Source organism: Musa acuminata, chromosome BXJ3-9 (genome assembly GCF_036884655.1).
Source record: "Musa acuminata AAA Group cultivar baxijiao chromosome BXJ3-9, Cavendish_Baxijiao_AAA, whole genome shotgun sequence".
Taxonomy (NCBI): domain Eukaryota; kingdom Viridiplantae; phylum Streptophyta; class Magnoliopsida; order Zingiberales; family Musaceae; genus Musa; species Musa acuminata.
The window spans coordinates 5925223-5951766 of NC_088357.1; the positions used below are offsets into that span (position 1 = coordinate 5925223).

The following is a 26544-nucleotide window of genomic DNA, read 5'->3' on the forward strand; positions in this document are numbered from 1 at the left end:
CGATGTTTGATATTGGTTGCAGGCTTGTTCGATAAGGTATACTTGCTTATCATGTCATACAAGCATATTGGCCTTAAAAGGTGAACTATGAACTGTGGTACTCTTTATTTTGTAATCTCATATTCTCATAGAACACTTTGTATGTTCATTATACCTGTTGGATCGTCAATTGACTTAGAAGAGATATCCAGTGATTAATCATATGATGAAATTTGTGAGTAATAGATTTGTCACCGATCAACACGTGAAGAAGACTGAAATCTGGCAACTTTGTCATTAATCACAGAGAAGTATCATAGAAAGAGCTGCATTCACTCGTACTCATCATCAAGAAAGAGCTGCCTTTCAGACACGATGACCAAGTATCGTAGTCTGAGATTTCTCACAAGTTCACGCTGAGCTGTGTCAAGGAAGCGACTCGATCTGGCAAGCACCATGACCTGCGAGCAAGGACCGATGAGGTGAGTCCACAGCATTTCACTGACGAAACGTTCAATATGTTTAAAAGCTCTGAGACTTTTCTGCTTTGTGTTAGCAAACATGAGTTATCTCAACAATGCATTTCTTTTGCTCATTCATAGAGAAGCATGCGCTAGCTTACGATTTAGGAATTTTAATGCTGCTTCATGATTCATCATCTCGAGGATCTGCCTCATATACTAATTAGAACTCGTGCAAAACCAAATAACTCATACTTGGATTTAGGTCGGAAACCATAGCAGCAGCACCAAAGTAGCAAGAGCCTCCGTGATTTTTGTATCTCTGCCAGTAGCTGTTGAAGGCATAAGATGCATGGTCTTTTATGGTGTTGGGAAGATAGCAAGGCTTGTTTGGTTGGATCATCTTGCAGTCTGCACCCCCTGGTCCACATGCCCAATCAAGTGCTGCTTGTAGAATATCATCAGGTGTTTGTTCATCTGCTATGCACCATTGCTTCTCCAGATCATCCCCATCTATCATGCACCAAAATCCAGTTCAATTTTCTGTTTACGATTAGAAAAGCATCACAGCATCGGTAAGAGATATATTACTAAGACATTTGTAGCCTCATAACTCTATGGATTGAAAGTATAATGACAAAGACTTCGTGGTTGAAGCATCTTCAATTTCTGGAAAACAAACAACCATAATTCTTTAGAAAAGAACAACAACTACCATCATGGTAAAGAGACCTTTTCACAGGAAGATCGGAAGAAAATATTTCTGCAGATGGGCTGATAATTCAAGACACCATCATGAAACTCTCTCATCTAATCTTCTACTATCATAATAGTTGAGTGGATCCTAGATTGATCGAGGACCATGTATATGTTTCTTCATAATTGCTTGTACCTGTTCTGTTTGAGGTAAGACACTGACTCTGTTCTTAAATGTACAGGGTAAATAAAGAACTGGAGCAAGAGATCCTATCCAGACCATGGTTGTGTGTGTTACCTGATCCTGGCGTAAGCAGCACAAGTATCAGCACTGATGGCAGCAGCCTTCTTAGAGCAGTTCTCATGATCTTCTTGTTCCTCCTTTGCGTCAACCTGTATCCTCATTTGAAGAAGTTTGTGTTAATATTCTACCACTTGTTAAATCATCATTAGATTCTTTCCTTCAAGCTTTTGATATGTTGGAATCTTTACATGTTCTTCCTTTAGCGTGAAGTGTGGATCTTTTGCAGCTGGAATAACTGGCACTTCCTCAGTGACCAGATCCAACAAGGACATGGCTTAGAACTTGGAGAACACTCCAGTCTGCTGCTTTTGAGAGTAAGCATTGTGATCAACAAAGCCCAAAGTGTGTCGGATTCTTCAGACACTACATCTATTACTTTTGTTTTCTAATTCTATTCTTCAGGCCTTTAATAATAAGGATAAGCAATCGATGAAGCATAAAGTGTCTTATTCTTCAGGCCTTTAATAATAAGGATGCGCAATCGATGGAGTATAAAGTGCTTTATTCTTCAGGCTATAAATCCACGACAAAACTGCAGCATTTACTAGATATTGGTTCTTTTAGTTTATTTATGTTTTGAAGTAATATTGACACGTGTGTCTGTATGGGTAGAGCGGAAGATTCGCTTTTTAAAGTATAAATCTAATCAACCCAAATATTTATTGGTTATAAGTCATTTAAGAGGGTTCTTACTCCAAATAGCCCTACTTCGTTCTCGAATTTTCACTCGTTGTTAGAATTATGATTATTTCTTGTCTTTTAGTTTTTAGCCTTCCTCTTCGATACAATTTGATTCGAGACGATATATTTATACAAATTACAATCAATCTTAATATTTTTTTTTTGTTAGACTTTGATTTAAATTATTAAGATATTCATTATTTAAAATCAAAGTATTACATATTTAGGCAAACTTTTTAAAAATATCTTAAATTTTTATTTTTTTTTATAAATCACCTATTTTTTGTTTTATCCTTGTAGAACACCCCTTATTTTTTAAAAGATAAGATTATTCCTGACCTTTGTCGTACAGGTCATTGTCTTCATCCCATTATGTTTATCTATGTATTGTGGTTGCCTTTATCTCATCGTAGTCATTTCTAACCCTTATTTTTTAACAATAAAACTATGATTATCTCTTATCTTTTTTTTTTATAGCCCTTCTCTTCAATACAATTTGATAGAAGATGTTGTATTTATAGAAAAGACAGTCAACTGTAATATTTTTTTTTTATTAAAGTTTGATTTAAATTATTAAGATATCTATTATTTCAAAATCAATATATTATAGATTTAGCCAAATTTTTTAAAAATATCTTAAATTTTTATTTTTATTTTATAAATAATTTATTTTTCACTTTATTCTCGTGAAACATACTTTATTTTTTAAAAGATAAGATTATTCCTAACATTTGTCATATAGGCCATCACTTTCACTCCATTGTGGTCATCTTTATCACATCATGATCATTTTTATCTTGTTGTAAGGCCTTGTTATCCCATTATGTCCCCACCCTCTACTCTCTTTGCCTCCACACTATCCTATGCATCCTCACCATCAGACTAACCCTATGAATAAGTGATTTTTTTTTCCTCCCCCTAACACCTCCACTCTTATGATCTCTCGATTGATTAACTAAAGTAAAATTTCATTGTGCTACGAGCTAGAGGGGGTTGAGGGTAAGGGTGGAGAGAAATGTAAGGTGAGGTGTGGTGGGATGAATATGATGAGACTTTATAGTGGAACGTAAGTAGTAGGCAACGAGTGAGAGGCGGAGACATTGATGAAAGAACATGACAAAGGTTAAACTTATCTAGTTTATCATAAAATAAAAGATGAGAATAAGGTAAAAAAAAGAATGGAGATAAACAAGAAAGTGTAAAAACTTACGATCATATTATATATATATATATATATATATATATATATATATATATATATATATATATATATATATATATATATATATATATATATATATATATATATATATATATATATATATATATATAGCATTTTGTTTGAGAGCATTTTTAAAGTATTTAAGGGGATTGAAAAATAAACGAAGATGATTTGTTGGTTTTGAAATGCATATAATAAAGATTAAGAACAAGAGTTCTACATGGATGAACTCTGCAAAAGTGACATTGCCAAGGCCATGATGGGAGTTCCACCTATTATTAGTTGCCTTACGTTTGGCATGGGCTTGATATTGGCAAGGTCTTGATGATTTAAATTAGCTGTCACCGACTTGATTCGATGCTATATATCTTTTCCAATCCAATTACGGATTCACAGTGGAAAAGTTAAACCAAAATATTAAAAAAAGTTAATATATTAAAACGTAAATACATGACGACACCGCCTCCTCCGATAAAGCATCCGATAGATCCAACGATCAGGATTGGATAGTCGATCCAATCGATCACTGTCCCTCCCACGAGCGATCGTTACATCCCCCTCCGACTCGCTTACGTCACCTTCCAATGTAGCCCAGAGAACGCCGACGCTAACTCATCCCACGTGTAGCACTGCATGTCCATCGATATCCATCCCACCAACATTAGTCCCACCTTGGACAACGTCTTCCATGAACACTGACGTCACTTGAGTGGGCCCCATCATTGTTTCATCAAGCGCCGGGAACAGATGTCCCGTCGAGCGTCCCACGAGCTGTGGTCCCTGTTGGAGTCGAAGCAGCGGCGGCTCATCCTAGTAAAACCGGATCGGAATTAGATTTAAGGTCCGTATCCGTTCGAGTCGGACACGAATCGGACAAGAGAGAGCACCATATTTTACTATTTCCTTGCGAGGGAAGGAGGGGGTCTGGGCGAGTATGAATCGGTGCTTCCAAATTTCCGAGATTTAGTCGCTCAGAGCTCGTAGATCTTCCTCAGGTGCCACTTTCCGTCAATTTTTCATCTCGATAGTTGGGATTCTTGGTGTTCTTCTCGTGATCGGTTGTTCTTGAAGGAGGCCAACTCGTTTGATTCAGCTAGGGTTTTCGAAACTTTCTGCAGTAAGACTTCCTTCTGCCGTCTCGCCGCTCTCTTTATTGTCTCCGTGTTTTTGTTTCTAAAACCTGATAGAGCTGTAGCATCAAGGGTTTCGAACTCCGAAATATAGATATTTTGTATCGCAAAGTTGCTGTTTTGGAGCTTCGTTTGCTATTTTCTTTAACTTCAACTTTGTTCTCTGTAGCGTGGGTTTTAATCTTGCAGGTCACGCACCTATATCCCTTTGTATGAAAGTTGCAATCTTGCTTGGCTATGAATGAAAGTTGCACGGTGTGCTGCATCACAGAATTTGCCTTTAGTCCTCTCTTTATATAAACTGTACTAATGTGCACTATGGGAAACATTTTCCCCAAAGACTTTGCGATGAGCTTAGTGTACCATAGTTACAGAATCCGTGTCTCTATAGTTTCTCTATAGTTTTTTCTAGCTTGAAAGTCAGCCAATTCGTTTCATGCGTGTTTCCAGGTTGTGTAGGGTGAAGAACATTAGACTTGATACTAAACTCTGTACGGAGTCTAGCTTCTATAAATATTTGGATGGAAGAACATAATTCAACATTTGATGCGGAAGGAAGAAGAATGGCTAATGGATGCGGTCCGTCACCTGAGCATAAGATTAGTGTCGTCGTGGATTCTGAAAAGAAGGAAAATACAGGTAAAAATGATGAAGTGGAAGGAACCACAATGATGAATGGGTTTAGTCCGCCACCTGAAGATAAGAGTGTTGTGTCCGATTCTGGAAGGCATGCCGATGAAGGAAAAAGTGTAGAAGAAGAGAAGCATGGTGAACAAAAGATGAATTCTGTTGAAAAGGAGCATGATGTAGAAAATGGCACAACAAAATCAGAAGGTATGGAAGAAACAGAAGAAGACAGGAAGACTACAGACTTGAATTCTGCCAAAGCTGAGGATGTGAAAATGGCTGATACAGTGGTTGAGAAAGGTATGGAGGTGGAGGATGTAAAGATGGTCAACGCAGATGATCTCAAAGATGAGGAAGGAGAAAAAGATGAGGAAGCGGAGGGAGTTGAAAAAGAAGCAAAAGATGAGGAAGGAGGAATAGAAGGGGAAAGGGAAGGAGGGGAGGAAGGAGCAGAAGAGGAAGACAATGACATGGAAGAAGGAGACAATGGAAGTACTGAAAAGAAGGTTGATGAGGACAAGGAAGCTGAAAGGTTAAAGAAAAAAAGAACAAGGGGGCAAAAGACTTTCAAAAAAGGAGAAGGAAAGGAGGGTCTGACAAAGTCCAAGGATTTCTTTAGTCCTGGGACTTCATCTATTGAACGCCCTGTGCGTGAGAGAAAAACAGTAGAGAGGTTGGTAGAAGTTATTGAAAAGGAGTCATCAAGAGAGTTTCAAGTTGAGAAGGTGCTGTACTTATCATTTGATTGTTTGATATGATTGTCATCACTCTCTTACATGAATAATATATTTTTTAAGATCTGTTTGGTTGCAGGGCCGTGGCACTCCATTGAAGGACATACCAAACGGTACACTTTATAAACCATAATTCTCTTGTGATATATATAGGGATGATATGATGTCCATATTTTGAAATACGTTGACCTTGCTTACAGTTTGCTTTTCAATTTGTTCAACTTTTTGCTCTTCATCTTTTTTTCATCAGGAAATTTCATGCCTTATATGGAGTTGTTCATGGCATGGGCACATGAGTTGTTTTATTTGCTTGAACACAATTTTATCTTCCTAGTCATTGTTTTTCATTGTAACCAACGGTTCTTGAAGGTTTTGGTGGGAGTAACAGATACTTGCTTATCATGATGATTCGACTTATACTAAAACAATTTTTTGTGAATAAATTGGGGTTCATCATTGTGAATAAAGGACTGCAATGTCTAGATCCTTGAGGTTTATTTGTTAGTCAGTCCACTAATTTGCAGGTTTTTCTTCATCCATACTCTTGTTAAACATTTGGAACACTTGTATCATTGAATACATACAACCAGTATTTGAGTTTTTCTTTTTTAATCTCTAGACTTTCTTTTCCTTTCAAGTGATATGTAGCATTCATGTCTTAAGTGATGATGGCCAAATGAGGAGTTTAAAAGGATTTGTTATAGGCACAAGTTCACAGGGGCTAGGCAACAAGTGTTTTCATTAATATGTCTTGGAATTATATTTTGTAATTAGTATGTGTTGAAAGTTAAAAATACTGTTTGTGGTCTTGGAACTTAGGTTCGATTATTTGGTTTTGTTTTTTGTGTTATTGTTCAGGAACTTATGTTATTGGAATTGTGGGTTAAGTTATTGTCTTGTAACTTATGGATGGCCTGTTAGAAGTGTGGTTCGAGTTATTGTACCTGTTGGATTTATTTTGAGTTGAGCCTACAATTGCAGGCTTTCTAATGTCGGTCATAATAGCATGATCCTGGAATAAAATTCTTTCTCTTCTCTCTCTTCCCTTCTCCCATTAGTTCTACATCATAAAGGCTGTATCTAACTATAAATTCAACGTACTTCTTGATTTTGTTTCAGTGGCCCACAAACTAGCAAAGAAGAAACCTTCTGATATTAAATTGATTCATCAGACTCTTTTTGGAAGGAGAGGAAAGGTAGTTTCAAATGTTATGGATTTTTTTCCATATTTCTTGTTTGTGTAAATATATCAGTTATTTTCTAACTACTACGTTGCCATTGTTAATGTTTCTATTGGTCCAGGGATCGTGCAAATCTTCTGCTTTAATAGCTAAGATTATATGCCACCAGGAGTGTTTACTTCATTTCTCTCACTAATTGCTCGAGACCAAGTGAAATATCAGTCTATGCTTTTGTCTAAATTTTCTTTCTAAAGATCTGTTGTTTCTTTAAATCTAAGAAATTATATATGTGGATTGTTGGAGGACCACATGATCTTTTGGTGGTTCATTAGAACCATTCTGGATTTGTGGTTCTTGTTGTTAGAAATGGTTTAGTCTTGTTAATAATTTTAATATAAATCATAAATCTGGATCTTGTAAGAATCATTGTTGTATTGCCTTGTCTGAGTGTGTTCAAGAAATTCTGGAAGTGTTGTGTTTCAGAAATCATTATCTATGTGTAATTTCAAGCTGAGGAACAACATGGATCACTTAATTTACAGATTATGATATATTTGCAGTGCATTTTTTTTGCATCTCTGTCCATATCTGGGAGTTTGAATGAGTTACTAATTGGCTTTCACCCGGCATCAACTTTAGGACTTTTTCATTGACATTATTATTGTACTTGCTGAGTATTATCAAGGTCGAAGCAAGTATTTGCTAGCCCTAAACTAGATATCTTAAACATGTTGAAGTTGAAGTATTATGTGACAAACAATCCATCTTTTCCTCCATGATGTCCATTGACCATATTGAAGAGAAGAATTGTTGAATTCCTAACGATTGACTGTAGTGAAAGGAAGATGAAAATGAATTCAAAATTTTGTTTTCTCTTTCTAGTACCTAACTTCTTCTTTGAAAAAAGGCTTTAGGGCTGATTGCCGGCTCCAGGTCCTTTAAAATTCTAGACTCTGCAGTTATCTGTCAACTATTTTGAAAATATTATGACAGCATCTCTGTTATCTATCATCTTCTGAATGATGATTCTTGTGTTATGGAACAGGCTGTGAATTTCAAAAATCATATTCTACAGTTCTCTGGATTTGTATGGCATGAAAGTGATGTAAGTAATCTTGTAATACTTGAGAATAACTTGAATATTTTGTTTTCCCTATTTTTTTAAATCAAAATATTGTATTCTCCAGGAAAAGCAGAGAGCTAAGATGAAGGAAAGACTTGACAAATACGTGAAGGACACTCTGCTGGATCTGTGTGACTTGTTTGATTTACCTGCTTCCAAAGCAAATACTAAGAAGGTTAGTGGACTTTTCACTCTCAAGTTTGTGATCAACAATTAGTTAATGTCAGATTGAGTTTTTCTTTCAGTGTTTTCCCTTATCATGTTATATTGATGGTTTGGTTAATATATTATAGGAAGACCTTGTGGTGAAGCTATTAGACTTCTTGGCTGCTCCTCCTCATCCTACTAATGAAGGCATACTTTCTGAGGACAAGGTTTATCTTTACTGCATGAAATATTTTGTTTAGTGAAGTTATTTTGAAGTGGTATTAGCATTGGAACCTAATGTTGGTGGAGAAATTCTTTCTCTTTGTGTTGCTATACATGCACAAATGGGATTGTGCAATACTATATTCTTGTATATTTTTCACCACATTACTATCATTATGTTTGTTTACCGAGTGGTTATATTTTAGTTCAATTACATGTTCTCATTTTCATTTTTTATTCATTTGGAAGCAATCAACAAAATCTAGAAAGCGGAAGAGGGTGGCCCAAGGAAGTGGATCAAAGAGTATGGATCACACACACAGCAAGATATCTAGGAAGGTTAGTATGAGGATTTATACATATTCCACCAGTCAATATATAAGTTATCCGTTCTGTTTTTCTGCTTTAATTTATGTTTCTTTAATTTCTCTTGGTTCTTGTTGGTCCTCCCCTATACCCTGAATTGGCGAGAAGCCCGTGCACTGATTCACCCTTTTTGTTTTTCCTACTACTAAAAAATTGAACCCACTATTATTTTCATATTTTCAATTTTAATAAGCAGAAACAAACCAAAAGTGAGGAGACACTGAGTGAAGACGACAAAAGTGCACAAGAAATGGATAATGAGGATGACATTAAGAATAGTCCTTACAAGCGCAAAGCAGTCAAGCATTCGGAGAATGAGGGTGAGACAAGCGAATGTGAGGAAGCATCGGAAGAAGATGCCCATGATGAAGAGGACTCAGGAAAGGGCAAGCAGGATAAGAAGAAAACTTCCAAACAAGGTTCTGTTGGTAAGGAAAAGATAGGGTCCAGTTCCGAGAAGGTTCCAACACCAGCAACTACCAAGAGTCCTGCTCAATCATCTTCCAAATGCTCTAAAGCTGAATATGATGATGACATAGGCGCTAAGGTTTTCTCCAGGAAAAAGAGAACTGTTGATTCACCCATGAAAAAATCAGCCCCTAGGTCAGACAAGAAAGAAAAGGATACTGGTAAGCTGGTAATCATGAACTCTTCATGATATATAAATGAAGAGATGTATTGATTCTCTTGGATTATTTACAGCTTCTTTATTTAAGCATGCAATCATTATTTTAATTGTTTGGTAAAATTTACTCCTAGGCTAGGTATATAAGTATGGATCTAAATGATAGTCTGTCACCAGAGTGACTTCTTGAGACTAATGTTTTATATTTCAGTTTATTAATGTTCGAGCTCAGAAGCAACCCAGCATATAATCTATGAGTCAGTTTCTAGGTTTCGTCCATCAGCACTGTCGGCTTTTTAGGTTCCTTAATGTTGAAGTTCTTTGCTATCAAATGAGATTTCGTCATATCTCTCAATTAGTTTGGCAGCAATAGCATATTTATTATTTGATACTTGTTTATTCATTTCTAATGAGTAACATATGCGTACACAGTTTTCTTCTTTCCTAATACACTGGCTTTGTGATCTGGTGCAGCAGTCATTTACCTAATAGCTATTAACTATGTTTCCAGTATTTACTAGGTGATCTTTCCCATCATTCTGCTGTTTGAGCATCTTAGTTGTTAGATTTCTCTTATAGGGGCATATGTGAATGCCAGTTTTTGATGTTCAAGTTGATGCAAAATTTATTTGCTATTGATCAAGGTAAAAAGGTTGCTAAAAGTAAGACCAAATCAGAGGCAGAGCATCCAAGCAAGGAGGAACTCAGGGAAAAAATATGTGAAATTCTGAAGGAAGTTGACTTTAACACGGTGAGCTACTTTTTGTTTAATGTATTTAACCTATAAATTTATTCCATATGCTATTTAATTGTTCTTTACATTTATTGTCTCATGGCCCCATATTTGAGGGGTGCCTTATGTATGGGGTCACCGTTTTTGTGTTACCTTTGAACCTTTAGGTGATATTATAATTTTCTCTAAAAGATTTTAACAATAAGAAAAAGTTTACCCTAGATGGCCACAAGTTGTACTTAAGGTAGGTTTCCAGGCAGTCCTAGGTAAGTTTTGGGGATTACTGAAGCACTGCCTCCAGCATTATTCTTCCATCACAGATGACCAGCATGAGCTGTTCATGTAGTGGTTTTCCCGCATTGCAACACTAAATTTGTTCTATTCGTACTGTGTTTGACAATAGCCTATGGCTAATACTCACTTAGAGCTGTTTATGCTATTTTGTTTTACATTTCAATAGAAAACATGTTGCTCCTAGTATGGTTCGTCTTGTCGGTCTGTACTGGTGTACCAACCAATTGTCGGTACGGTACACATCGAGCTATACAGAGCATATCGACACACGACATATGGGACTGTGTCGATGTACCACACATACTAGTCCCCTGTCGGGTCAGTACATATCGCTCATACCGAGCGGTATGCCATAGTACGACGAACCTTTGCTCCTAGTTTCCTTTCTTCCGAATCAAGTGATTTTATTTGTTTTGTTAATTATTGCGGCATAGTAACGGCTCGTGTCCTGTTTTGCTTCAGGCAACTTTCACCGACATTTTGAAGCGGCTAGGTATGTGCTTTCTGAACTATTCTTGTTTCTTTTCTTCTACTTTGATCCACACCAGACAATTATGCAATTCACCTATCAGCCACCCACTACAAAGTGGATCTGACACCGCGAAAAGCATCTATAAAGCTCCTGATTCAAGAAGAGCTGACCAGACTAGCAGAAGCCACTGAAGAAGATGAGGCCGATGAAGATGAAGAAGATGCTGGATAGGAAGAAAATCCGCAACCCACAGGCAAGAAGGTGGAAGCTTGACTCAGGTGGAACTGGCATGTAACCGGCACTCCCCAGTTAGTCGGCTTTTAGGTTGGTTCTTGATTTCCCCTCAATGGAGTTCGGCACTAGTTTAATGTGGTGCCTTCTCTGAAGCAGAACACCTACTCCGGATACCATCTTTGAACTAGGCAATATTTATGGGTTTCATTCTGCATTTAGGAACGTTATGATAAATCTATTTCAACTCACTGTCCCATGATCAAAATTGTAGAGGCTACAATAATGTGAAAATGGTGTTCTTGAAGGGATGTGATGGTGTTGAATGCCACTAGCTTGCGAGCATGTGATGTGGTTGCTGGTCTCCTGCATTGTGTTCAGTGTGTTGTTGTGCTTACTGCATGCTGCATACTGCATACTGCATACTGTGATTGCACGCCCCATCACCATCTGCTTGAAAGAGTCTGCTCAGGTGGGCCTCATTCACATTAACCAATGAGGGGGCCCAATCGCCGCCGCCTACGGCATAGATCCGCTTCCGTAGAAGGTCATCAACGGCGCAAAAGGTCCTTAGCGGTTTTCTCTTATCGTGAAACGGACGGCCCTTGTTGTTCCACGTAGCTCTCCCTACGGCATATTTAGGCACCGACCCGAAGGACCGACACATCCCTCCCTCCTCTCCTCGTCGGTGCTCTTGCTCGTGCAAACGCAGGCGTCGCCCATGGTCGGAAGAATTCATCGGGAGGGAAGACCGTCCTTGACTCTTGTTCTTGCTTGCAGAAGTCTCTGTTCTCTTGGCCGTCGTAATCTGTGTACGTGAGAAAGAAGCGTTTTTTATCAGCTTATTATGCTCTGTTTCTCGGTCAGTCGAGAGAAAAAAGGAAGCTTTTTGATCACTGAGATTGTTATCAGAATCGAGCCAAAAAAAGGGTGCTTTTGGACTGTTGCATGGCGGATTCGGACAACGAGTCGGGCGGGCACAGCAACAGCAAAGGAGGGGCGGCGGCGCGGGAGCAGGACCGCTTTCTGCCGATTGCCAACGTGAGCCGTATCATGAAGAAGGCGCTCCCGGCGAACGCCAAGATCTCCAAAGACGCCAAGGAGACTGTGCAGGAGTGCGTCTCCGAGTTCATAAGCTTCGTCACCGGCGAGGCCTCCGACAAGTGCCAGCGCGAGAAGCGCAAGACCATCAACGGCGACGACCTCCTCTGGGCCATGACCACCCTCGGCTTCGAGAACTACGTCGAGCCTCTCAAGGTCTACCTCCAGAGGTTCCGCGAGATGGAGGGCGAGAAGGCCGGCGGCGGCGCCGCCGCCTCGTCCCAGTCACAGCCCAAGGACGGCAGCAATGCCGGCGGTGGTCCCAGCACCTCCGTGGGCGGAGGCGGTATGTATGGCGGTGGAATGATGATGATGGGCCAGCAGATGTATGGTACGGGGCCACCATCAGCACTACAGCCATTTCAACATCATCAGATGACTATGGGTGGAATAAACAGCCTGAGTGGTGGTGGCGGTGCCGACGGAGGCTCTCCGTCCTCAGGAAGCCGTCAAAGGCACGACAGAATATGATGCTCGTTGGCACTTCTCAGTCGATCAGATAAAACCAGAAGGCGATGCATGCCATCGATGTCGCTTCCATCCTCGACGTGTAATATCATAGACTGTATTATCGATTGGCGTTGCTCATAAATCTTCACTGTTTAATGACTACCGAAGTAGAAGAGTCGGTCGGGCACCGTATATGGCAAGAACTTGTCAGCTTCTTACAGGTCTCTCAAGTTTCCGAACTGAGAGAGAGCCATTGCATCTTCTTCGTCTGCAAAGCAGGTTGTTGCCTTTCCCTGTCATCGAATACAGAGATGATTCAGATTGGCATTTGGATAAGGTTACAAGGGAAAGAAATGCCCCGATGCCGAGGGCAGGAGCTCGTTCGAGCTGTCGCAATACTGAAAGCTTTCACGGAATCGAAGGCTCGCCTTTACTGAATCGAGCCCATGCCACTTGCCACTTGCTTTCATGGCATCATGTCAAGCACACATTCTGCTTCAGCCGAACATGTGCTCCCCGATCACACGCAAGAGGTTATCTGCACAAAATCCGGATCATGTTTGTCTTCTCTGCCGATCCTAATTCCAAAGGAAATAGAGCATGTAGATCTCCATCTCCAACGCCTGATGCAGGTTTGTAATAATGTCAGTTGATAGACCAACCATGCATGTTTTGTGGCAACGACATCTGATCGGCGCGCAGCGGCCCACCATGTCTCCTACTGAATCCAGTCAACAAGCAACTCGAACATGTCGCTGTAGAAGGTGTAGAATTCTTTAGGAAATGATGCCTGGGGGTGGGAAGAACTGTCCTTCCAAGTGCTATGGTTCTTTGTGCCACTTGTCTCGCAATCTACGTGAGACCACTCGAGCGTTGGTATGGGGCAGAAATGGACTGAAGTGGGGAAGCCGCCATCGCCACTAGGGGAGAAGCTTTCCTTTTGGACGAGAATTGTCCCTCATTCAGTGGCCTCTGAGGAATTGGGGTCCATTTGGTAACTCTCTTTTGACCCATAGATCGATCGAAAGCGCAACATCTCATCAGAACTGCTCAGCGCAAGTCATCAATGGATCTGCCTCATCGTCTCTTCGTCACTGCATGGAGATGAGAGAGCTAATGAAGACAGACACAAACTGATCCATTTATGATCCAATACCTCTGCAGAAGGCTACGGACACTGTGACTCCTGCTGCTTCCTTCAGGGAAATGTACTCCGAAGGGTTCACCTTTGCCTGCACAGTATAGATGAATCAACTATGATTGGAGTCTCTTCTTCTATCCTGTATGCCGACCATCTGGTTGACCAACCCTTTAATGGGCGTATCAATCTGCAGAATCATGCAAGGACTCCTTTCCGCTTGCCGGAGAACAGTCCAAGAACAGTCTTCTCTCTGGTGCATCAGCATCTACACAGCGACTCCTCTGAAACTTACGCTAGAATACATTAGATTTCAGATGCATTTCAAGGATAAGTTCTTAAATGTAATGCCAATGCAAAAAATATTACCCAACATCCTTCCTTGCTTGCAACAAGATAACCTATTATAATCAAAAAGATAACTTCATCGTATCAGAATTCTTTAAGATCGAAACCTGCTTTTGCCATTTATTCATCGCAAAAAAGGGGGAAAAAAACTGCAAAAGTTGAAGTATCTACTCGTATTGCTGACCAAAGATGTAATCATCAATCCAGAACTGGTTTTGATAATCTATTAGATCGACACGGTATCGTATATCAAATAAAACTAAAACAAAAAATAACTATACATTTCACATCTGTGTATCATTGGACCATTAAACATCAATCGGTTTGCATGTTTTTTTGCCTTCTCACAAGCAGCAGCTTGGCATCTTCTTGAATTATCTTTACCCATCTTGGTTCAGAGTCCTGTGGCAAAAAGGAGTGAATAGATTCAGGTGTTTATTACTTGAAGCTTCTATTAAATATCTTTGAGGAAAATTAGTTTAGGACTAAACAGGGGAATGCTGCAAATAGGACAGATCTTACGCAAGTGAAACATAGATCTCTGCATTTTACTAGGACTTGTAACATGATCATTCATTGTATTTGAGCACCGAGATCTCAGAGATCCCTGAAACTGCTATTAGTCCCTCAGTGAGCAAAGGTTAATTTCCAAGAATGACAGGTTTAAGATTCATGGCAAGATAGATAGCATCCTAAACTTGGATGACAAACAGTGGAAATTACATCAAAGGCAAAGGGAAAATGAGGCACCAAAAGACGCATGCCACCATTATTTTATGTCTTTTTTCTTCCCATCCAATAGCAACATGTTGTAAAGATCAAGCCAGAAGCATTGAATCATACACATTCTAAGACTAATCTTGTCATTCTTGTACCTCCAGCTTTTAAGATGGCTGCACAAAGTGTTGTTTCCTCGTATAAATGAACTCATAGATTAAATGGCTAACAGGCACATCTCAAGTGTATGCCACTTTGGTAGTATCAGAGAACTCTAGACTTTAATTACATTCATCCTACAATCGCAGCAAGAGAGCTCAAAATCTCCGACATGAGAGAGCAGATGTCAAATTAGCAGTTTCTCCTCTCCAAGTGTGAAGATTTTATCGCAAAAAGAAAAATCAGCATCATATATTAAATAATATACAAAATTTTAAATACCCTAAACACTCCAATTTTTTTCAGCATGTGTACCTCTCCTGACTAACTTCATCAGTAAGCAAGTGTCAGGGGTTCAAGCTTGCAGGGTCCAAGCAACAGGAATGTATTCACCTAGAAGCACATTCAGGATTGTCGTGTCTTGAAAACTTCTACGACGGTCTGATGCCCAGTACATCCAACGTATCAGCAGGCCAGTAAAGTCTGCTCAATATCTCCTGTTTCAATGAAAAATATGAGATCATATAAAAAAAATAAAAATTCCTATCTTTCCTGTTTGTAATATGAGACTATATCAAAAATCGATAGAAGTTCCTATACAAAATAAAGAGTGCTAAAAAGAGGCCATATTCTACCTTGCGGCCCAAGTACATAACTGAATGGCCAAGGGACATAACATATTTGAAATTTAAGGTATTCTTAACTGATTATGTGGGACAAGCAAATTGGAGCTTCTGCACTTTCTAATCACCAGGATTCACTCTAATGGAAGTCATCAACAAACCCAACTAAGAGAGTATCACGGAATTAAAATGATAGAATACATAGAGACTAGAATAATTTTAACAACCATGGGTGCACTTGATTATTATTCCATGAGAAACCGATTGGCAGAAGATCCTTGTGAAGTCTACAGGAATCTTTGACAATCGATTAGTTTACACAAAAAAAGGTTAATAGATAAGAAAATTAACTAACCATGATTCTTATGCTTCCAGCTTCTAAATCCTCGATCCTTTTCATGAGAATTTCATTCTTTGCTTTGAGTACATCATTCTCATTTTTCAATACGGCCATCATCCTTGCTGAGTCCTCGTATTCTTGCTAGTGAAAAAGGAAAAAATAGTTAAACCCAGGGAACGCATAGTCCATTCTATGTAAGACAGTTTAAAAGGCAAAAATGCATAAGAATTTATGAAAATCAGAATTAAAACTTTAATATATAGAAAGAAGTTTACAAACATTGACAAAAACATAAAAGAAAAAAAAAAAGGCATGGATGTTCTTATTCCGCATTACTCCTCCAAACCACATAAGCTTGTCCACCACTTGTTATACATGATTCAACATTGGCTAACTTGTAAGAAGAATCTACGTTTTGAAACCCAGCACCCCTATGAAATTTATGTTGCTGAGTCAGTTATAAACAATGAAAGCACAGTGAACCATTCTACCATCAAATGCTTATATCTGGCTGTTGAATTATCCATGCCACGTGGTGCAAGTGTTTGGATGGAAGGGTTCCAGGTGCCTCTACAGTCAAACAAGTTACTTGAATTAATGTCGTCTTTCTTCATCCTTAGAGAATGTTTCTCTTCTCCAAATTCTTTTTCCATTACCATCCAAATCTAATGACCATTTCCTTCTGTTCTCATCCTCATCAATTATCCCTCCTCCTCTCTATCCATCTTTATTAGGCAGATCAGAGAGGTTCAACTATGCCCAGATTTTTTTTTCCTATCTTCCTCTAGCCATTTCCCAGCCTATCTCTTAGTCTCACATAACTTTTGCACATTCTTTCACTATGATTTAGAGCATCCTAAATAATGGCACATTTGATTTCTATATTGTCCAAGAGAAATAAACCGCACCAATTCATCCCACTAATATTTACAAAGAAATCATGGAAAACAAGTGCTTTGCCTTCCTGGAAAATGCTCAAGGAAAAGAACAAAAAGAAGAGAACAAGAAAAGACAAAAAAGGATCCCACATATAATCCAAACAGCATCTCTAAGTTGCCTAAAAATGCATACCATTTTACGTATTCTTGACCTTCTTGCCGACTCCCTATTTGCCTGTTTTCTTCTCTCCCTGAATCCGTCGTCATCCTAGCAACAATTGCAATGGTCAGTGGGGTAACATGTTAAGAAACCAAAAATAGGAAACAGAAAAAGATAATCATGAAGGCTGAACATATCCTTGGTGTAATATAAACAATTAAGAGTGAAACCAGTAATATAATATGCAATATGAGCTTTGATGGGGTATAGCTCTTCAAATTACCTACAATCACTGCTGTTCATGCATGACAGGGTTCGTTTCATAGCAGCAATGGTGCAGACTTCATTTTGTTTGATGTTACTCTTGAAGGCACAGGTTCAATATGGGAAGAACTCCAAAGGTCTAATGTATAGTAAATGGCATTTAGTTTTCTTTTTCCGTTAAACTTTAGAATCACTCGATCTGTCATGTTTTGAAGGAGAGGAATGAAAACTGCCAGTGAATTGCAAATTATGGAAAGGCTTGAAGCTTTTTCTACTTTGACTGACCTTTTACGAAAAAGACTTTACCCATTTTGTGATCCATGCTGCACAGGTAATTTCATCCCATACATACATACATACATACATACATACATATATTACAGGCTTCAAATGAAATATATAACTTGTAACTTCAGACAAATATATATATATAATTTTTCTTATCTTAAACAACTACCTACAAGTGGTGACTAGTAAAGGATGGATAGAATGAAAAGACAACAAAATGATACCAGGCTACAATACTGATGACTCCAGATGACTAATCAACAGAAAGTCATGCCCACTACAAGGAAGAGGCAAGTTTTAAGCTCTACACTTGGCATCTCAATTCTCAAATAATTATCTACCTTGCAATCAGTTTTATCACAGTTCACCAGAAAGTCATCGACATCATTCACAATCAGACACTTTATCATCTCTCCACATGTCACTCAGTTTGAAGTTTTTTAGAGCATCCTCTTGTTTTCCTAGAATCACAAAGTAAGATGTCCCTAATTAATGATGCATTTGGTTTCCAGACTGTCCTAGAGAAGCAAACCACACCATTCCATCACACTAAATAGTTTCAAAGAAATCATAGAAGCCAATCCTCAAGAAACTTGATATCCGTGGTGTAAAGAAAGCATCAACATATCCTTGGTGCAAATAATTAAGAGTGAAAACCAGTAAAACAATATGCAACATGTGCTGTGATGGGGTATATTTCCCGAGAAATTACCTGCAACCGCTGTTGTTTATGCGCAACCGGGTCATTTCCTAGCAATGGTGATGGATAACTACATTGGTCGATCTCTGTGTTCAATTCAGTTTCAGAACCAGGTGGCAATGCCCTTAGCAGTAGTGATTCTGGTGAAACTGACAGCGTTTTGACAGAATGCTCCCCTCTAACATCAGATGCTTCGTTGTCGATACCATTATGTTGATCAGCAGTTAGCAGATGTAAAGCTTCACCTAAGCAATTACAAAGTAGAATTTTGCACTCACACACAAGCTACTGATCCATAAAAGCCAAAATCATACAAGTCAATGAACGGACCCTTGGTGACTATGTCTCCGTATCTTCTCTTTCTAGATGACAAGAAGCCCTAAATACCAAAGAAAGATTAGAATAAGCAAAAATCAATAGGTAACTACTTTACTCTATGCATATAAGTTGTGACAAGCAAGCACGCCAAAGAACGCCATCATGCATGCTTAAAGAAGAATAACAGCTTAAGAACAAACTAGTGATGTATATCAGCCTATCTGCTGAGTTTAAGGACAATGCTATCTCCATGACCACAAACAGAAATATGACACAGTAATCACCACACGTTAATTCATCAATGCAGCAAATAAATATTACCTTCCATTCATCGTGATCAACGCTGCAGTTGAAACATAAAATAAATGTTCATGACTGATTTAAACAACTGAAGAAAAGAAAAAACAAGAATCAAACTCACTAGCTAGAGCTAGAATTCTTTCCAGACGCAGAGGATTTTCTGTCAACACGTCCAGATTTCTCTGGAGATCCCTCTGCTTTGCTTGCGGGACTCTCGTTCCTCTCCTCCTCCTCCTGCGGCAGAGGCCTCTCCTGGATTGTAGGAGCCGGATAAGGCGTCATCTGAGTACAATTAAAACCATAACGTATTCAGCAATCAATCAAGAATCCAATGACATCGTACTAGCGACCACAAATCATGGAAGATTAACATGGGCAGGCACAGAGGAAGACACGAAATTGCGTTGTCATAGAGCGGCTGGAAGTTATCCGAAGAGAAAAAGCAATTAAAATCGATTGTTTCCTTAGTCAGTCGACTCGAAAGTAACACAAACAAAGTAAAGAAGAGAACGCAATTCTCTCTTTCCGGTCCCTGCCAACCTGGGCCCGCAGGAAGACAGGAGGCACTGCCCTCCCCTTGGCTGCCGCTGCCGCTGCGGTTTCCGGCGCCCACACCGGAGGCTGCACGTGCGGAGTTGGTGGAGACAGGTTCGATCTTCGTGGCATCAGCTGCAGTTCTTGAGGCGCCGCAGCTTCGGAGGTGGAGGCGAAAGCGGACTCCTTCGCAGGCGAACCCATCCCAGCTCACCAGAACTACGAAACACCGAAATAGCATCAAGATCAGTAACAAGAAGAAGAAAGCAAACGCCAACGACTTGCGATTGGAGAAAGAGAATGCATATGACGGTAATCGCGGAACCGGCGTCGGCGGCCAAGAAACTAGGTTGGGGCGAGGAGGGTGAATGGGCGGATTATATGGAGAGGAGTGTGGGGCATGGCTTGCCCAGTATGGCAAACTCTACTTGCAAACGGAGAGAGAGAGAGAGAGGAAGAGGAAGGAAGGTGAATGGACGGATTATATGGAGAGGAGTGGCGGGCAAGGCTTGCCCAGTATGGCAAACTCTACTTGCAAACAGAGAGAGAGAGAGAGAGAGAGAGAGGAAGAGGAAGGAAGGGTGACTGCGATCGCCGATTTTGGATCGGCGGAGGGATAGAATCCAAAAGAGGAAAGGAGTAAGAATCGCGATGGCGCATGGAAGGGTGACCGGCATTATAATTACATGAAGGTTTCTTGATGACGCAGCATCGCGTGCGGGCATTCAGGTGGACGGCCACGTCGTCATCTCGGAAGAAATTAATTCTTCATAATATTGAATAATTTCCCGGAAAAGAAAAGCCAATTGCGCATAGAGAGCCTATTTAAAATATGGTATGAATAATTCTTAATCTTCATCCAAGACTACTAAATTCTTCATATAAATTATTTTAGGAGACCACGAAATCTATATAAAGTTGATAATTAAGATAGGCAGGAATTAGAAGGAATAAAATTTGAATAAGATATTTTTAAATAATGTTATAACGTTTTGGTTCGATAATAAAACACATTATAAGTCCATCCAAATATATTACAACTTGATAGTGTGCTTTTTTGAGTATCTAACTTTAAGAATACTTGGAAAACAATTTAAAATAGCAACAATCCAAAGACATTAAGTTGTATTAATTTCTTCAATACATAATTTGAATATTTCCTCAATAAATGAGTGCATGAGATTCACATGAATAATTCTTCGAATGACATATTAGTTTAATAATTATTATAAGTGTCATTGTAAAAATTACAGTAAACAATTTAGTGGTTCTAAATACCAAAATTGTTACATGATTCACAAAAGTAAATTTCAAGTGACCTGTCACAAAAATAAATTTACATGACAACACAAATGTAGAATAAGAACATGCAGGTGCTCTTTTGGTCTCATCATGCTCGTCCATGGTGAGGTTCCAAGCATATAATCTCGAGTTCTCCAACAAATAGAAAAACAAGGAAATACAAGCTGTCAAATGAATCTAATGTATCAAACATTATTGCATCAACAACTAATCTCTTGAACATACAATTATCACTGCATTGTTTGTGTTACAATATATAAAGATGAGTAAAAAAAGCTGAATTCTTAACCTGTATGGCAGCACTGATCTGTGGTAGCTTCACCTAAAATATAGGTGTTTTAATATCTTGCAAAAGAAGTGACAGATTAAGATGGTGTAAGATCAAAGGAATCTATGTCAACTCCTTTTGAGTTCATCTGCATTAAATACTTTGTAACTTTATCGATCACAATTTGTTCAAGATAGATTATCAATAACAACTATATTACTTCCAAAAAAATTGTAAGTGGGCTAGATGATGAAGGAACAAAGCAAAGCATGATAAATCAAGTCGACCTTTCATCAAAAGATGGAAGTAAAAACGTATATTGAAAGGCATAACAAATAAAATGATTTTTTGCTCAATTCTGTGGATTCCTTCGACTCCAGATGAAGAAGAGTCCGCTCTCAAAGAGGTGAGATGAAGAAGGGCATCCAGCTCAAATGTACTTGAGAGCTCAAAATGAGTACGCTCTCAAGGAGGCATCATGTTTTTAGACACATAACAATCTAAATATAAACTAGGCCAAATCAACTTCGTCATGCCGAGTTGATGGGCATTTGTGACACGAACAAAAGTCCAATGCATTTTTCAATCATCTAAAATGAGACAAGGCTTACTAGTCTAACTCCTGTATCAGCTGCTTAACTATATTCTAGCAAAAGAATGTGATTAAGCCACCGATTTATTGGCATCTTCATGTAATATAAATGATATATTCTAAAGGCAGGCTCTTCCCCTTATTCTCAATGACCATAGGCCTAATCTCTCAGCTACAGGTATCCTCGTTGGCACAAAATAAGAAAAAAGACAAAACAGAATGACATTTAGCATGTACATTATCAACCATAAGTACAATATTATTCATAACTTGCAATTGATATAAAATTTGAATAAGAGTTAGAAACTTGGAATACTACCAGCATATAGAATCAATGTACAGATGCATCGGAAAACTACAATTTGAATTACATGCCAATAGTCAGAGTTATTTTGACAAGAATGAACGTACTAATTGTATACTACACTATGATGATACAAATAAAATAATAACAGACTTGAGATGTGCCCATGAGGAGAGATGTTCGAAACTACTTTAAAACAAATGAGAGCATTCACTATCAATGTTAAGCACCACAAGCAACTTGTACTACTTATCTAAATGCTGCTATAAGTAATCATGAAGGGCCTACTGGGTACATTTAAGAGTGGATATTTTTGAAAAGTATAATCAAATAAGAATTTACTATTACAAAAAATAAGAACCAAACAACCACATACAAAACAGTGACTGGAATATTTAAATATAGTATCAAGCAGCCTTCCCCAGATAGTCTTCAACTTGGTGATAAAGCCTTCTTCATGAAAACCTGTTCCTGCTCTAAATATATTAGGTGATTTCCAAAATATGAATCTCTATGTAACTCTATGAAAGAAAAACAAAAAAATAATAATAAGCCGCATAAGAATCGCTTCCTAAAATTAAATAAAAAGTTGAAACTGAACTAAACTGTCAAGATATGGAACTTCTCAAAAGTTGAAGGATTTAAATATTTCAAGTCAGCTAAACTTGCCACATTCACAGAGAAACCAGTTAAATTCAAGATCCAGTAAGTAGTAGTTTCCTTGGAAGCAAATCGACTTCCATAGTATAAATTACCTATGATCCAAATCAGTGAATGGCAATAGAAATCCTAATTTAAAATTTCCCTTTTTTTGCATAACCCGATGAAAAAACAAAGTACAATAACAAGGAGATGCTTGAAATGAACAGTAAATCTTAAATATAGAGTGCTGAATATTGAATCAATAAAACAAATCACCATATATAAGATTTTCAAACAAGAGAGGAAAGATCAAGATTCACAAGTAGTAAAAAAATTAAATTCGTTCAAAAACTTTAAATATTTTATTTGTAGAATATTAAGTGTGGAACTGTTACATGAGTCAGTCCTGGGAAGTGGCTTGCAACTGAACGAATCCCAGCAAGGAAGTCATTAAATACCTAAGCCAGAAGGGGGAAAACGCTTTCCGTTACACATTTCTCAATGAGGAATCAGTCACTGACCACCAGGATTATGGGTGATCATGAAAATTTAATTTATAGAAAAGATCAAATTGGCATGTATAGGCATATCTCTTAGCTAATTGATTTTTGTTGTTTAAGCATTGCATCACAGACCTTCGCAGCATCCAGACCATAGCCAACATTATGAACCCTGATGATATTAGCACCAGCCAAAATGCCAGCTGTGACGGCAGCAATGGTGGCAGGATCTCTCTCATCAGGACTTCTACGGTTGCAGATGTCACCCAAAAATCTTTTTCTAGATGGTCCAAGCAAGATTGGCACATGTGAAGCAGCCAAGCTTTTCTTACCAATTTCTCTCCGGATGTTTGATAGACCCATAATTAGTTCCAAGTTGTGTTCAGTTTTCTTTGAGAAGCCAATGCCAGGGTCAATTATTATCCGCCATATGGGAATTCCTGCTAATTCGGCTTCATGCAACCGGTTATATAATTCAGAAGCAACTTGCTCACAAACATCTTCATACTTCAAATTTTCATTACTTTGCATGGTAGTTGGATCACCTCTCATATGCATTGCAATATAAGGAACACCAAGGTCTCTTACTACACTCAAAATTTTAGGGTCAAGCTGTCCACCAGAGACGTCGTTAACAATATGAACCCCTCTGTTTACCGCTACAGATGCAACTTCTGCATAGAATGTATCGACTGACAATAGCTTCCCTTCCACCTCAGGCATTTTAACAACTGCATCTAATACTGGAATAAGCCTCTGAAGTTCTTCATCAACAGAAAGCCGACTTGCATTAGGGCGTGTAGATTGAGCACCAATATCAATAATATCTGCCCCTTCTGAGATCAACAACCTGACCTGAGAAACTGCAACGTTAACTTCCAAAAACTTCCCTCCATCACTAAAACTATCGGGAGTCAGATTTAGAACACCCATAACATGTGTCTTCTCTGACCAGTCCCATAAATGAGTTCCCATTGGTAAAACTCTTTTCAATCCTTTGCTCCCAATCAAGGATTCACCACCTAGTTTTTCCCACAATTCAAATATTCCACCTCTTCGTCCTACTAAAGAATGCCAACTTGCCACATTATCATTGTCAATAGATGATCCCAATAGATCGATAAGAGGTGCTACGACAAAAGCCCTTTCCCATATACGCTCATGAGGCACTATAAGATCTTCAGACTCAATTTTGCACTTCCCATAGAAAAGAATGTCCAGGTCAATTGGCCTTGGACCATATCTAATTCCATCCTGCCGCCCTAAGTCCCTCTCAATCTGTTTAAGTGCTTTCAATAACTCATGAGGCCCAAGTTTTGTGGTACCTCTGACAGCAGAATTCAGAAATAAAGGTTGCTCAGTTACATAAGCAGGCTCTGACTCGTATAAGCAGCCATGTCTTGTGATATTTACACCTAATTTCTTCATCATTTGCAATGCTTTATTGAAATTATGGATTCTGTCTCCAACATTGCTACCTAAAGCAATCACAACTTCCTCTTCTGAAGATTGAACCGAACATTCTGCAGAAGAATGGATCCGGTAACAAAATGGGATCGGGTGAAAGTAGGTGCATCTGGAAGTTCTAAAGTTCAATCCTGCAACACAGAGAGATGCGAATTCAGCCCAAAAAACCTAGCGCATGGGATGATTCTTTTTCTTGCGAAATTATCAGAAAATGCTTCAAAAAACAATACCTATGTGACTATTTGAATGGACAAAGCCTTTAAACCCATGCCTGAAGATGGGATACATATGCCTAAACATTTCCATGCCACGACAGAAAACTGGCAGTATTAATACAACGGCATCCGAGATCCACCGATTCGGAAAGGAGATGACGTACGACTTAGTTAAGATCAATGAGATTTAAATGCGGATCCATATGCTGTTCGAAATCTACCCATATAAATTTCTTTTAATTCCACGATTTTTCTGTAGGTCAGAGATAAGAAAAATAGTCAAGTTTCGCACAAATTTGCTTAATATCCGCTGAAGAAGCTATCAGCAGGCTCATTCTAATGAAAGTACTTGTAACAAAGAAGCAGCTTTAATATAGAAAAGGATGATACAAGAATGGACCACAAAAAAGACTAGCGAGTCAGCCAAAGCGACACATAAATGCGTAGCCGATGAGATGAAATCTAAATATTACGAGTTCCAACACACGATCCAGAAGAAAAAGACCATCACTTCAAGCCATATCCAAGGATTCGAAACACAAAATCTCAAAAATAGATGGTTGTAAGAGTTACTGATGGAGATCTTCAAATGCATGGACTTTCGATAATAATGAATATTAGGGACTAAATCCTACGGTCGTGTTCCAAGAATCTCCACCAAAAAGAAAGAAAGAAAGAACAACAGTAACAAGGAACCAGGATGGGGCATCAGTCACTGAACTCACAGTTGATGGCATCAAGATGTATTTTTGGCTGAACAAACAGGCAGACATGGTCATCTAGTTTCCGTCGGGGAGAAGCGAGGGGATGGGTGGATTAGATCTCGATGGGGTTGGTGGCAGACCACTTAGCGGATCTGATCCGTGTCGATCCGTACCCGATCCGGTACTGCAAAGATCCGAGAGAGAGAGAGAGAGAGAGAGAGAGAGAGAGAAGAGAAAGAGAGACCTGATGGGGCGGTGCGGTGCCGGATATCAATGGAACCGGCGCGAGATTCGGCAACCGCGTACGCGGGGCGGGCGCACGACCAGGCGGCGAGAGCTACCCTCGCACCGCCGCTCACCGATCCCATTCTCATCCCACTCCAGTCGTGCGGCGCCCAACACCGCCCACGCGGGGTGGAGCAGATTCCCATCCGCCCTGAAGCAGCACTCGTCCTGCTCTCGTCGCCGCGACCGCTACCCACAAGCCCTTCCTCGTGGGGTTTTAGGGTTTGAAACCTAAACAGCCCCTACAGCATCCCGGTCGTCCGCGCCCACTCCGGATTCTTCCCGGATAGAGTCCGAGTCCGAGTCCGAGTCCGATAGGGCACTAGTGCAGGAGATCAGCAAAATGTTAATTGCTTTTATTACTAATAGATAAAATATGTAAGGGCATATATGTGATTTTATAACCGGGCGATGGTTAATATGCAAACCTTCTTTATCAATAAAAGAACATTATTTTACGCTGTAATTATAGCTATAAGATAATATATTTCAGTTGTCCGCAATCAGCAATTACTGTTGTATTATATTGATGGTTATATAAGTGTTATATAGGTTCTCAAGGGAGGCCTCAATATACTGCGTATTTTCTTATAGCTATAATCGAAGAAAATACAATCAAACAAAAAGTCAAAGAATAATTTAACTGAAAAATGGTGGCACCGACACTTCTTCTTCTTCTTCTTCGACCGACTCTGTCTCTACTGTTTGATCTTAGTTTC

At 39.0% G+C, this 26544-nt stretch overlaps 5 protein-coding genes across 11 annotated transcripts; 2 read left to right on the plus strand and 3 right to left on the minus strand.

Annotated features, from left to right (window-relative positions):
• Window positions 1–245: 245 nt before the first annotated feature.
• On the minus strand, window positions 246–1764 carry LOC103997376 (glucan endo-1,3-beta-glucosidase 1). Its single transcript, XM_009418570.3, has 4 exons — window positions 1629–1764; window positions 1435–1529; window positions 696–953; window positions 246–440 (listed from the first exon to the last, which is right to left on the minus strand). Coding segments are annotated over exons 1-4 (390 nt in total). The 5' UTR covers window positions 1631–1764; the 3' UTR covers window positions 246–405.
• A 2445-nt stretch (window positions 1765–4209) lies between these two features.
• On the plus strand, window positions 4210–11449 carry LOC135649829 (DEK domain-containing chromatin-associated protein 4-like). 3 transcript variants are annotated; one of them, XM_065168696.1, is made up of 13 exons: window positions 4227–4460; window positions 4663–4728; window positions 4924–5825; window positions 5914–5947; window positions 6954–7030; window positions 8061–8120; window positions 8203–8313; window positions 8432–8512; window positions 8757–8846; window positions 9070–9502; window positions 10143–10249; window positions 10988–11018; window positions 11098–11449. In XM_065168696.1, exons 3-13 carry the CDS (start codon window positions 4995–4997, stop codon window positions 11226–11228), a joined length of 1986 nt encoding a protein of 661 aa, XP_065024768.1. In that variant the 5' UTR covers window positions 4227–4460; window positions 4663–4728; window positions 4924–4994; the 3' UTR covers window positions 11229–11449. The 3 variants fall into 3 exon arrangements, with proteins under 3 accessions (XP_065024769.1, XP_065024768.1, XP_065024770.1); XM_065168697.1 differs by lacking the exon at window positions 4663–4728 and having other exon boundaries at window positions 4210–4460; XM_065168698.1 differs by lacking the exon at window positions 4663–4728 and having other exon boundaries at window positions 4227–4338.
• A 452-nt stretch (window positions 11450–11901) lies between these two features.
• Window positions 11902–12938, plus strand: LOC135649830 (nuclear transcription factor Y subunit B-3-like). Its single transcript, XM_065168699.1, has 2 exons — window positions 11902–12040; window positions 12141–12938. The coding sequence occupies exon 2, from the start codon at window positions 12177–12179 to the stop codon at window positions 12798–12800; it is 624 nt and encodes a 207-aa protein (XP_065024771.1). The 5' UTR covers window positions 11902–12040; window positions 12141–12176; the 3' UTR covers window positions 12801–12938.
• Window positions 12939–14532: 1594 nt separating this feature from the next.
• On the minus strand, window positions 14533–20106 carry LOC135648778 (transcriptional activator TAF-1-like). 2 transcript variants are annotated; one of them, XR_010501095.1, is made up of 9 exons: window positions 19553–19898; window positions 19134–19294; window positions 19034–19055; window positions 18725–18773; window positions 18407–18639; window positions 17176–17250; window positions 16120–16245; window positions 15457–15638; window positions 14533–14667 (listed from the first exon to the last, which is right to left on the minus strand). XR_010501095.1 is itself a non-coding variant. In XM_065166715.1 (8 exons), the coding sequence occupies exons 1-8, from the start codon at window positions 19748–19750 to the stop codon at window positions 15573–15575; spliced, it is 930 nt and encodes a 309-aa protein (XP_065022787.1). In that variant the 5' UTR covers window positions 19751–20106; the 3' UTR covers window positions 15171–15572. The 2 variants fall into 2 exon arrangements, 1 of the variants encoding a protein (XP_065022787.1); XM_065166715.1 differs by lacking the exon at window positions 14533–14667 and having other exon boundaries at window positions 15171–15638; window positions 19553–20106.
• Window positions 20107–22988: 2882 nt separating this feature from the next.
• Window positions 22989–26118, minus strand: LOC135582622 (folate synthesis bifunctional protein, mitochondrial-like). Of its 4 annotated transcripts, none has more exons than XM_065166433.1 (3): window positions 25785–25924; window positions 24852–25089; window positions 22989–24752 (listed from the first exon to the last, which is right to left on the minus strand). In XM_065166433.1, the coding sequence occupies exons 2-3, from the start codon at window positions 24925–24927 to the stop codon at window positions 23248–23250; spliced, it is 1581 nt and encodes a 526-aa protein (XP_065022505.1). In that variant the 5' UTR covers window positions 24928–25089; window positions 25785–25924; the 3' UTR covers window positions 22989–23247. The 4 variants fall into 4 exon arrangements, with proteins under 4 accessions (XP_065022505.1, XP_065022504.1, XP_065022506.1 ...); XM_065166432.1 differs by lacking the exon at window positions 25785–25924 and adding an exon at window positions 25562–25671; XM_065166434.1 differs by lacking the exon at window positions 25785–25924 and adding an exon at window positions 25553–25609.
• Window positions 26119–26544: the final 426 nt, after the last annotated feature.

Bases quoted from the DNA above. Each gene is read 5' to 3' on its own strand.
- LOC103997376 (XM_009418570.3), bottom strand. The intron at 954-1,434 runs GTAACACACACA...GGTGCATGATAG, and splicing joins GCTGCTTACGCCAGGATCAG to ATGGGGATGATCTGGAGAAG. The intron at 441-695 runs GTATGAGTTATT...CCTTGCTCGCAG, and splicing joins GGTTTCCGACCTAAATCCAA to GTCATGGTGCTTGCCAGATC.
- LOC135649829 (XM_065168697.1), top strand. From the start codon at position 4,995: ATGGAAGAACATAATTCAACATTTGATGCGGAAGGAAGAAGAATGGCT. The intron at 8,121-8,202 runs GTAAGTAATCTT...TGTATTCTCCAG, and splicing joins TTGTATGGCATGAAAGTGAT to GAAAAGCAGAGAGCTAAGAT. The intron at 8,314-8,431 runs GTTAGTGGACTT...AATATATTATAG, and splicing joins CCAAAGCAAATACTAAGAAG to GAAGACCTTGTGGTGAAGCT.
- LOC135649830 (XM_065168699.1), top strand. From the start codon at position 12,177: ATGGCGGATTCGGACAACGAGTCGGGCGGGCACAGCAACAGCAAAGGA.
- LOC135648778 (XM_065166715.1), bottom strand. From the start codon at position 19,750: ATGGGTTCGCCTGCGAAGGAGTCCGCTTTCGCCTCCACCTCCGAAGCT. The intron at 18,774-19,033 runs GTAATATTTATT...TTTGGTATTTAG, and splicing joins TTGATCACGATGAATGGAAG to GGCTTCTTGTCATCTAGAAA. The intron at 18,640-18,724 runs GTCCGTTCATTG...GTAATTGCTTAG, and splicing joins CGGAGACATAGTCACCAAGG to GTGAAGCTTTACATCTGCTA.
- LOC135582622 (XM_065166431.1), bottom strand. From the start codon at position 25,971: ATGGGAATCTGCTCCACCCCGCGTGGGCGGTGTTGGGCGCCGCACGAC. The intron at 24,753-25,784 runs GTCTCTCTTTCT...TCTGTGTTGCAG, and splicing joins GCACCGCACCGCCCCATCAG to GATTGAACTTTAGAACTTCC.